The sequence below is a fragment of the Melozone crissalis genome, unplaced genomic scaffold (genome assembly GCF_028551555.1).
Source record: "Melozone crissalis strain CALT ecotype California unplaced genomic scaffold, PUWL_Pcris_2 ptg000042l_1, whole genome shotgun sequence".
Taxonomy (NCBI): domain Eukaryota; kingdom Metazoa; phylum Chordata; class Aves; order Passeriformes; family Passerellidae; genus Melozone; species Melozone crissalis.
In genome coordinates, this window is record NW_026535820.1 from 52,509,788 (window position 1) to 52,522,304 (window position 12,517).

The following is a 12,517-nucleotide window of genomic DNA, read 5'->3' on the forward strand; positions in this document are numbered from 1 at the left end:
CTTCCTTGTGCCTGGCAGGTTAAATAATCAATATTTTCATACTTTGTAACATAGATGTCAATGACCAAGCCACATCTGTTAAAATGAAAGACTTCTTGGTATCATTTAACCCTACAAATTCTTTCTGTGAACATAGAATACAAGCATTGGTGAACTGCACCCATCAAGTACCCCACCACACAGTGAGTGTTGGCAAATGCTTAGGAAAGTAATACTGGAACTGAGAAGCATAATTCCATGTATGGCTGCCAGTCTAACACACTGAAATGTGAAAGTAAAACCAAGCACAGCTGGTTCAGGTAAAAAAAAAAAAAAGATCAGATAAAGCAGGATCCATGATGGAGCAAGATACCAGACTTTCTTCATGAAACAAGCAGTCTTAAGTAGTGCAAACATGAACTACATTCCTCAGTTTATCTCTCAATTTATCCTTTTCTAGTGTAGAAAATAAAAACACGCCTTGTGTGTCATTATACTATGAAACAGCAGCAAACAGTTTGAGAAAAAATACAACATGTCAGTATTGTTTATTAGAATTGGTACAAAATTGTAAAATTTTGAAGACTTACAGTGGGGTTTTGAGTTAATGAAATGTCTATCATAAGAAGAAAAAAAAGTTTTACTTCTCTGTTAATTTCAATTTAAAGAAAAAAAAAATCGACATATAGCAAAACCAGACTTACCGCTTCATCGTACTTCTGCTGCCCAATATACAGTCTTATTTTTTTTAAATAGTTGATCTGTTCAGAAGCAGAAAGTGGTCTGTACAACAATATAAAGAGATATTAACATTTCTCCTTCTCATGAGCAGAAAAAATTAACTTTGCAATTAAAATAATTCTGTAATGAAACCAATATATTCTGAACACCATTAGAAGCAATTAGGTAATTGAGACTAATCTATTCCTCTGTATTCATCTTTACATGTGTCAACACAGCTGCTTTTTAACTTATCTCAAAATTGCTGCATTAATAGACATTACTTTTATGTAGCTGATCTCATCTAATACTGCTGAGAACTATTTCCCTTGTGCATTATTATTGACCATTGCTGTGGACAGGAAGCATGGCACATAGAAAAATTAAGCAATTTAATCGACTTGAATATGGCTGTAAGCAGTTGATAAGACAGCACTGAGTGATTTGCTCACATTCTATGTTAACAGTAGATGATACCTAACAATCTTCTCTTTAAAAAGTATGACTGTGTCTCCTGTTACTCAAGGACCTATTAGCTGAGCAGGAGATGTGCTTAGTTACCTGGCTACACTGAGGTCAGTGATAAAAATCTCTTTGATTTTGATGAATCTGATCATCAGCCTAAACAACTGCTACCATTCTTCCCTTACAGAAAGCAGCAACCAGGACAAAAAGCCAGTCGACCAAACTCCACTAAATGAAGGCAGAAGGCCTTCTCCTGTACCATTTTCTTTCCACATATAGGGACAGCAGCAGGCCTGAGAATCCCAGACCTACCCTGGATAAGTTATAAGGCACATAAGTTATAAGCCATAACACAGTCCCTGTTGTTCTTGGCACCACAGCAAACCACCATGGGCCGCAGCTCTCTGACAGCCAGGGAATTCATACTGCAGGTTCCCTTCACACACGGCAGTGGCACAGCACCCGCTCTCAGCATCCATGGCACAAGATGGCCCAGTTGCTTGCCTGCCTCCTGCTCCTTCCCATGCCTCATTCACAACCATCCACCTCATGCTTCAGGCAGTACCAAATCAGGTCACTCCCACCATTTAAATCATCAGCAGCTGCCCATGTGGTCACTCAGCTGAACCACGGGGGCAGGTTTTGATTTCAAGCAGCTGCTGCATCGAAATGCTCATTCCTGCAGCTCCCAAACAGCCATGAATCACTTTTGCCTACAACCCAGTCTACAGGGTGATACAGCACTTAATAGATACATCAGCAATACATACACACCATCCTTTGAGCCATGAAATACATTGCAAGTACTCTGTGCCTGAACAACCTGAATTTTAGTAGTAGTAACATCCTGGTATATTGTGATGCTATTTCATTAAGTTCAGAGCAGAGCAGTATCATGCAGGAATCTTCCAAAACACTGAATAATTGGAACAGCAATTAATCTTACTTTTGAGAAGAGTAGTACCTATATTAAGAAAATGTTTATTTCTTCAATCTAGAAAAGAATTGAAGGGTGGTATGTATAAACAAGTAGGAGGAAAGAGGTCCCATGGAAAAGGAAAAAGGGATAAAAAGATAATCACAAGGTCATGGTAAGAGTTTGATCACCTTAACTTTGAGGGGAAAAGAGAGGATTTTAGAAACCAGACTTGAAAAACAGCAAAGTGAATGCTGGTTGTTTCTGCACCTTCATGATACATCTCTATGGAAGCCAACCTTACACCTCCACAGGCTGAGGGCTACAATTAGAAACAGTTCCTAAAGGAGGCAAACCAGACCCCAAGCCCTGCCTCAAGGAAATCCGTAGCTTTCAGATTTTGCTAAGTTGTTTAGTAGGGGAAAGGGAGCAAAACATCCACTCAAGATGGGAATTTCACCATGTGTAATAATAGGAGGAGGAAAAGTAGGAGAGGAAAAAAATAGGGAGAGGAAAAAATAAAAGATATCTTAGCTTTTAGGTAAGAATTTTTTAACAATATGGAATAAATATTCAGAAACTTTATTTAGGACTTAAACACATTCAAGTTGTTCCTATGTTCCCTGGCTCATTTTTATTGTTTTACATATACTGTTATCTGCAAATTCTATCCTTGTCAAATTCAATACAAATTTCTTCCAAGCCAAAATCATATTTTACTTCATATCTTTAGTCATTTAGCTATAACCCACTTATTATCTTTTTATTCTCACTGAATCTTTATATTATTAATGAACAATAGTCTTCACCTATCCCTTCTTAGAGGACAGCACCTAGGATCTCTGTACATGGATGGTGTAACAGAATAAACGGGGTTTTCAAACAATAAAATTTTGACTAAGTCAAACACTGAAAGCAATTATTTTGTCAAATTGGGTAACCATTAGCAGGTGCATTGTTAATTTTCAATGGCTACCATCATAACACACATATTACCTGACTTCCATATACATAATTTTCAAGAGGTTGCATTTACAATTGTCTAACAACGGCTTTTGTAAAATTTATGAATTCACCAGAAACTAAAGACTATTCATATATTACTATGAAAATGCAAGGAATTATCATCTTAAGATGTTTTTTATCTCTGTATTAAACAAAAAAGAAAATAAGTTATTAAATATTTTTTTGTATTTTTTACCAGTTTAAAAAGGTTACCAAATATGCTGATAATTCATCAATTCAAGAATGGGCATAGGTCACCATTATCATCCATTGAGGATACTGATTCACTTCCTGAAGCTGACAAAGTAGATAAGAGGTTTAAAAGAAATCTAGATGTAGCAGAAAGCATAAAGAGACAAATATGAGCCATTAACAGAAGTGGAAAGTTGCCTATGAAAAAACTCATGGACTTCAGAAATGGTGATTCTATAAAATCTACAAGACTTAGCAAAAACCAAAACCACACAGAAAACTTAAATCTGAGAAGTTAAATCTTGATCTGTGTGTAGCATCACTTGATTTTAACTTAAACTATTTTAAAGGTCTCCAGCAGAAGACAATGTTAGGAAATAATAAACTGATCAGAGCTTTTCCCTGTTGCAGAGCATCCCAGAGGCACTAGCAAATGTTAACATATTCTCAAGGTCACTTAATAAACATATCCATGCAATTAATATTAATAGCAATGAAGTGAATTTACTGATTATTAGAAATATTCTCAATTCTAGAAGGAAAACTAGGGTGTATGTGTATATGCCCTTGCCAGCTATCCACCATCAAAACCCAATTCTAACAAATTCAAGATGAATAGTTTTGCCTAGTAAAATCTGAGGACTTTTTCCATAACACAAAAACACCTGTCCTATTAAGAGGCATACACAAAGAGAATTCGGTCAGTGGACTCAACTCTGTCCTCCTTTTCTTAAAAGTATTGCAAAACACATGCTCTGAAAAGGGTAGTACTCAGCAGTTTAACTTGAAAGAAAAAACAAGAATTCCATGATCACATAGATTATAAACAAACATGCATTCACAATACTATCAGGATTCTAAAGACTTAAGATTACATTCTTCACAGAAAATGATGGTGGTTCTGGAAGAGTCATTTTATTTTTCATTATGGCTATCAGAGATTAACTTCCTGGTTCCAGAGAGAAATCACAGCTTCATCCATGAATAAACATAATTAATTATGAAACAAGATGATTGGGCTAATCATGCAAGTGCTTGTAAACTCTCCCTTCTGAGATGTTAGTTACCCTTGTCATAGGTATACCTGACAAAATTAATCTTTCCAGCACATCACTCATGCTTCATATAAGCTAAGCTATTTGACAGCAACTTACAACAAGACTGTGATGAAGTACATTCACCATAGCAATGTCAAAGGGATCTCTCTTTGGCCAATGAGTCTTGTTTATCATCACACTACAGAAATTACATCCCCAATGGCATAGGTAGCATGCTGCAGACAAATCAGGAAATAAAACCTCTCAGAACAGAAGGAGATGCCTTGCAAATACATCTGTATCCACCACTGCTAGTTTGTTAATTTTATTATGCCTTGTTATTTGGGTAAAGATTTATGGTAATTTTATTGCACAGTAAATTTTCCAGAATTCTGCTATAAAAAGTAACCCCTTCGTGTCTGTATTAGTTGAGCACTTATAACAATTCAGATTTAATAATGAAAGCCAAGGAAGCACCACAGACCTGTAGATGAAATGCACAAGAGAAAGACTGAGATCTTTGCCTAGCTCATTGTCAGATGAAAACAAATTCATTTCAGCTGCCTACCTACACACACTCACAAACTCCATGCACCTGACTATGTCAACTCATGCATATTTACACCCTTCTATCACTGCCTTTTCACTCTCTCCATCAGAAAAAAAGGAAATACTGTACATCCTACAACCCTTTGAGAGTGCAAGATTTGCAGAAGACAGTGATCACATTTCTATGACCCTTATCCAGCAGCAAATCAGAAGTAGCTGTTCAGCAGACTTCTATCTTTTTCTTTTTGGCTATTTGGGAGATGGGGAGGAAAGCACCTGCTCCTCCTGTTGATGCAAAGCTGAAAAGCTAAAGAATATGAACACACATCCCTAGACCCCTGTGCCAACCCCATGATGGAGCAAGGCCATTTGAATATAGCATGATAGAATTTTGTATAGGTGACCTTCTTTTGAACACCACATAAAGCAGAGCTTCTCACGTGCTTTGCTATGAAACTCCTAACTCCAGAATTGTTAGCAGCAAAAGAGCCATCAGACTGACACTGTCCAAACAACTCCAGCAACATCTGCCAAAATGCTGAATAATTACAGCTTCTTGTCCTCTTCTCCAGAGAGAAGATCCCTGGTACCTGAAATAAATCAGCCAGGATAAAGTTGGGCACCACCCACCCTGCAGAGCATCCGAGGCCTCTGCCATCCAGACACTGTGAGGGGCAGGTGCCAGGGCCCCTGTGCTCTCTCCCCATGGGAGAAAATTGCCAGCAACACAATCAGCTGAGTATGTTCAAACTGTGTTGCCACACACCCCTCTGTGAGAGGACCATACTTCAGAGCAGAGAAGGCTTCCACTCCAGCAGCCCTACAAGCAGCTGAAATAGTACTTACAGGACCCACAATTTTGGCTTTGATCCACAAAGCAATAGTTTGATCCACTGCTGGCAAAATGCCATCTTGAAAATGCAGATGTAAGACTGGCCTGATGCTATTGCAGGGCTGCTATTCAAAAGCAACTGAGCCAGTGCAACAACAGGCTTCAAAAATACAATCCTCCATGAGAGCTGCCTTCAAACACTTCCAGTGCTCAACAGGATGGTACCTGAGAATGCATCAGGTGGGCAAGGGCAGAGTAGAGACACAGATCTGTCTGCATTCAACACTATTAATGTGGCAGAAACATGACTGCACATTTACTTCTGTTCTACAACAAATTCACTCCAGTTAGCAACCCATGAATGCAGAGACTTTATGTTGGTGACAGTGCAATCTCAAATGAACCCAACTTTGCAATTCCCCTGTTTCTTGCTTCCTGTTTACTTTTCAAAGTACTGTGCAGTCTTATAGGAGCAGAATAAAATGCATAAGAGAAAACTTTCCCACTTCATTAACAGCAAAGAACAACCACAAAGACAATGAATGGCAAATGGTGCAAACACTTAAGTTCATTCAACAAAATGTGAAAAAAATTGACCAAATAAATATTTCAAAAATCAAAGTCTGGAACCATGATATTTCCTTTCTGTTGAACGTGCTGTGCAATACAGAGTACATGATGTTACCTGGGGCAATGATCAGGAAAAAGAAAGCTATTACAATTCTATGGACCTCACCAAATTACCTATTTACGTGAACTTTAATGGCCAAAAGTCAATTTTTTCCCATTTTCAAAATGCATTAAATTCCAGTGCTTCAGATGTGCCTTTTTGGAAAAAAGAACTATTTTATAGTATCTGCCAAAGACAGACTGAAAGCACATAGTGTGAGATAAAGAGACAATCCTTTGCATACATTTTAGTTCTGATCAAAGAGTGAAGCTTCAAAGATTAAAGATGGGTAAATCAGTGATCCTTAATCTGTTTAGATGGCCTTAATTTTACTTGTTTACTAAAATATTTTCAGGTAAGCTGCTAAAAGAGGCAAGTCCTAAAAACCATCATTTTGATAATTAGAAGATGCATGTTGATTACAATTTTTAAAAATTACAGCCACAGTATTAGTATACTAAAGTTATGCTTTTTGAAAGAAAATGTGCTCTACACAAACTTACACTAAAGGGTTTACTACAGCTTCATAAAGCCCAGAACCCACAATATTCCCTTTCCCAACTTAATCTAATGCCTTTGTTCCTGCTGTTCCACTGTCAGGACTTTCAGTTTTGAAGGGTCTAAATTTCAAGTGGGCTTTTGTATTCCTGGGTTTTCTGACTACTGTGTTAAATTTTTAGTCAGGTAGTCTAGTTGTAGGGTTGTAGTAAGTTATTTTTGCAACTCAGTTATCCTTTTCTTTTAAGAAGCATTAAAAAGCACTGCTGGCACTCCAAAAGAAAGAAAAGGATTGAGAAAGTCAATAAGAGGAGTCAATAAGAGGCTCCAGTTTTTAAGTTCTGAGGTTTTTATTCTTTAAAGCATAAGGAAATGAAAGGACACACACACTTCCATAGGCCAAAGGTAGCAAAAAGTCTATTTACTGACACATTGCAGAAGCCTGTCAGTATATCTATGCTTTTGTATTCATCAGATTCACAAACATGCAGAAGAGGACAGCAGGACATCAGTGAAGCTGCAGGAAATGGTCTGACTGCTAATGCTCTAACCCTGCATTGTCAAGTCCAAAGGAATTAAAACAGCCTTTAATATTCACAAATCAGAATCCCTGATGTAGCATATTCATCAGCATAGTGCCTTAGGATATTTATGTAAATCCCTTAGATAACAAAGATGAGAGAAAAAGGAGCTGACAACTAAACTGCCAGCTGCCAATTCACTGAACAGAGAAGCAATTAAGGTAACTGGGCTGCACACAGCATATTTTGCATGTAAACTACTATGGCAAGAGCTTCCAAGAAGCAGAGGCCAGAAGGGAGGAGACCACACTCCAAAGCTGTCCCTCTGGTCCCCTTAAAGCAGAACTGAGAAGCTGCATGCAGGGATCTTCCAGGGGCAGGGGGTTTGTCCAGAAAACCATAGCAGGACATGATGCCGCAGCCTTGGAAAGGGAAACTGCTTTTCAGGGAAGGTGGAAGATCCTTGAAGGAAAAGAAAGACACCATTTTTAAAGTCCCTTCTATTTTAGTACTACAGGGGAGGGATATGTGCTGACTGTCCATAACAACACCCTGCCAACGCTGCCAGTGAGTCCTCGCCTCTGCAAGACACATGATTATTTATGTCAATGACTTATATATGATTTATGACAATGAGCTGGATCTAGCTATCTACAGTGTTGTGGCTATGTAGTGTTATACCACAGCTTCTCTTTTGCTCCACAATCCTACATGCCCATCCTAAACCCTAGTGACCATTTTGGAAGCAGCTGCATCCAGAGCAGGCAGCTTGTGCTGTGCAAGTACCTACTAGCAGGGCCCCATGGCCACCAAAATATGTCTGGGAGAACACCCATACTGATCCTAACCAGGAGACCACTGCACATCAAGGAGTCACTGATCCACATCCCCTATGCAGGCCCAGGCATGTGGTGCCCAAATACCCTGGCCAAGGGACAGACCCAGCCAGCTGAGAGGAACAGAGCAGCCTGCAGGCAACTCCCACTCTGTAACAGGGATTACAGAGTCCTCATGCATCTAAGAGCTGCAAGAAGTTCTCATGTGAACCTCCTTTCTGTCTGACAGTAGAAATTATCACCAGGGCTGATTTCTTGATTGAAAATCACCTCATTCAAGCAGCTTGAATGAGCAATACAAGGGAATGCCTCCACTGCCAGCATCTGTGTGGCACCATCAGAAAACTGATCCCATGCTCCACAACATAGGGTGCCCAGCATCTGAAGGGATGTATTATTTACTTGTTTTCTTCTGTTCATTTCCTATTATTACAACAGCTACTTTATTAAGCTATTTGTTACTGGGCTTTTCTTAGTGGGATCCAGAAAGAGCCCTGTACTCTGCCCCTCACCTCACACCTCAGAGCAGAGCATTCTCTGTCCATCCTCTCCTACCATCTGCTGGAAATCCTTCCTCACCCTCATTGCACAAAGCCTCACAAGTTCCACAAAAAGGCCAAAAGGATTTATAATACAAGGAAATAGAGAAATATACATTAATCTTGTGATATTTTATCTTAGATACCAGCCTTTTAGCTCCTTCTTAAGACCTTACCTACTTCCTACTTGATAGTAAATCCAATTACATCCAGTCCTCCTGTGCAGAAGCTGCTTCCAGTTAGCTTTTCATGTACAAACTAACAGCTCCTGAGTGCACTGCTGAAACTCAGGACCAGCAGGATGTCTGCCTTCTGAGGGGAGAGCAGCAGTGTGCTTCAGACATGGCCCATTCAGTGAGAGGAAAGCTGACATTTTTGCCAAAGAACAGGCATTGATTTCTCCCTGAAGAAATAATACCTTAACTATTTAAACAGGAGGGCTTTTTGTAAAGAAGAATACAAAGCCATTATTTTTCATTTGGGCACTTTGTCTCTACAGCACTGCAGTTCTATGTTTTGATGTATCTACACATGTCCTTAAAGCCAAGGGTGAACGGGAGAGGGCTGCCAGTCTGCCTCCCAACACCAGCAGGCTAAAGGTGCCCACACTGACCAGCTTGTACCAGCAATCCCTTGTGCCTAGATTCACACCTGATAACACAATGGGGACAAAGTGGAGACAGGAAAAGGCTGCCTGCCTTTCCAGGGTTCACTTGGAATTGATAGACACCGCTGGTTCTTCATTCTTGACCACAGGATGAAGGGGCTGAAATCTCTGCAGCTAAATCAGTGCTTCTGCTCAATAAAAGGTCCTCTGAAGACACAAAGCATTCCAACAAATATGCAGGGAGAATAATCACTGTGAGACTATTCTTCCCTACTGCAATATTTTCACTCTTTCCTCTTGGCATTCAATGCGAAATGTTTGCTCTTGCAAGCATTATCACATATATCACAAATACCTTACCTATTACCAGTTATTTCAATAAAAGTAATTTATTTAAACAAAACAAAAATAGTATGTTTCAAAGGATGCAGTGACATCTTAAGGAACCCTGCCTTGCTCAATAGTGGAAAAGAAATCACCTGCTTCACTTTGATCCAAATGTCAATTTTGTGGGAATATCTATTATTTAAGTTTTGAAAGGCCATCAGACAGAGGGAACAATGTAGTACTCTATCTCCAGTCATCAGAGAAAGGAAGAAAAGAGAGATATTTGTGCACATGGCAGTTTTTTGAAGTTTCTGTAATCTTCAAAGACACTTTACACTCTATTTTCTTTTCTATCACTGACAAAATACATAATGGGCAATTATGTGGAAAGACTCAGCCTCTACATGATTGATATTTCCTTACACCAAAGTCCATACAAATGTTTAAGGCAGTTATATCTCAATTCATACTAGAGGATAGAGTAAAGGAAGAGGTACATTTTCATATGGTGAAAAATACATTTTTATTTAATAAGTGTACAATGCGCATTAAAAATGCAGTGACTGTCTACATACATAACTTGATTATGCACACAAAAGTAATTATTTGGTATGATTAATATGTAGGATTCAGACAATTAGGTTACTTTGAAAACACAGCATAAGGTGGGATGGGATTTTTCATATATGAGAAGTTAGCTCAAGTATCTTATTTAAAGTCAAGTTGCTATTTCCTGATAAAAAAAACCCCAACCATTATTGATAAAAACTTCAAGACACTCAATAAAAAAGCAGAGCTGGTGGTAAGCAAGCACTGATTATAGTTTAGGTGTTCATCCCTTGGATTTTTTTCTGAAGATGGTGGTTCTTAAACTACTGCTCCTGTCACCTTACTGCAAGGGACCAGAACCTGACCAGCTGGAAGCACAGCCATCCCTGAAAGCATTGGATACACCAGGACTATGCAAAAGGACTCCTGTGCTTTTATGTAATTATCTTAAATTCTTGTACCTGTTGGGACAATGAAATTGCACTAACTGGTTACACAGATTTTAGGGCAACACTGCTGCACCATTTACTCACCACACCACCCTGTCCTTCTGATACTTCTTGCAGGATTATTTCCACAGGCCAGAGATGCCAACTTTGGGAATGATTTTGCAACAGTAGCATCTGGCCCCTTGGCACACTGGTCTTTGAGCTGTGCCAGCTCGGCAGCTGCCCTAAGGTGCATCAAATGGTCAGAAAGCTAAGATAGTTCACTACCCTGGACATCAGTTTTCCTCTGTCAGCAGTCTTCAGATTTGTCCTCTCACTTCCTTCAAAGCATCTGCTATCTTGGCACCTCCTTTTCCTACACACAAAGGTCAAAGCAGTGTGCTTTTCTTCTCAGAATTCTGAGAAAAGCCTCTGATTTTGCTAAGCAAATGGCTTTTGAAAATGTCTTTTGTAGTTGGGAAAATAAGGTAGGGAGAGAAAGGAAGTGGGAAGGCAACAAATTTCAGACAGTAACTTCTTTCATATATCCAACTGGAACTGCAGTTAAGTATTCAGTCTCAGCAAGGGATACTGCACCTTGCCTTGCACAATCAAGCACTTGGAGCTGAGTTTCTGAAATGTATTCTCAACAGTTTCACAAGTAGCCTCAGGATACACTTTTACCCAGATTTGTTCCTTGATGAAGGCATTTTGATAAGGCAAAAATGGCAGCCAGACACATCCTTATTAATAGATAGAGCTATTCAAACTCTAACCCACCTCTTGTCTGGTCAAGTAGACACTATTGAAGTTTCTATCACATAACACAATGATCAGCTCCATCCTCCTTCTCATCATTATACACCTGACAGATGGATTTCAGAGAGAGATGCAACTTAGATGCAAGCAGGAAAGGGCACATATCTACTGGCCTCCTTCATTTCCTGTCCACTGTGCCAGCCACACTTCTGCTAGGGATGAGACTCCCTGTGGAAATCAGAACCTTTATATCAATTCAATATTCTTCCTCTGTTGCCAACACTTTGAAAACAGGCTTATTTTATCCACAAATATATATGTGTATACTAGCTTTATGCTTTTGGTGCAATATATTCAACATACAACTCAAACACTGGTTTTTGAGTCATTGCAGCTGAAGGTCATGAACAGTTTTCTTCTCACTCAGTAATAAAACACTTGAAAATCAAACTAGAAAACAGAATTTTCCCCTCAGAAAGTCAAAACAAACATTTTAATGCTATTTCTGACTGAAAAAATTAAGTCCAGGTTAAGTTTCTGTTAAGTTGCACTTTCTACAGAACACATTGTTTGTGAATATATCCTGTCTTCTCTCCTACTCTGTAAACGACATATTCATTAGTAATTGCACCTCTAAAACCAGAATGTCTCAATCTGAAATTCTAAACTCAGATTTCTTCTGGAGCTCATATCTACATTTCTATTATACTTTATTCAGCTACATCTTAAAATAATTTAAGAAATTCAGTTCTTAGAAATATCTTTATTCATTTTCAGGTCACCAAGTTGCTGAAATAACACAAAATCTGTAATACTCACAAACATAATATTGAAAATTTTCTATGTAACTTCATGATTCCAAAGCACTTCAGACATTAATTACCTTTCACTAACTTCCAATAAACTACGAAGGAAAAAAGAATTATATGTTGGAGCATACACCTTCTGAGCTTCAAGTCACATATTTCAGGCACCAGAAAGATTAAAAAAAGAGTCTAACTCCTTTGTACAACAACTGAAAATGAACAGGGGCAGAACAAGTTATTTGTGTGTGAATGAAAGGACAGTAGAGCAGACACAGCACAGAC

The 12,517-nt window shown here is 38.7% G+C and overlaps 1 protein-coding gene across 2 annotated transcripts in view; it reads right to left on the reverse strand.

Moving 5' to 3' along the window:
- The window catches only part of PIGN (phosphatidylinositol glycan anchor biosynthesis class N), a 101,692-nt gene that overhangs the window by 39,372 nt on the left and 49,803 nt on the right, over positions 1-12,517 (reverse strand). For both annotated transcript variants that reach the window (XM_054285155.1, XM_054285156.1), the window contains exon 13: positions 684-762. In XM_054285155.1, the coding sequence (XP_054141130.1) occupies positions 684-762 (79 nt within the window). The remainder of the gene's footprint in view (positions 1-683; positions 763-12,517) is intronic.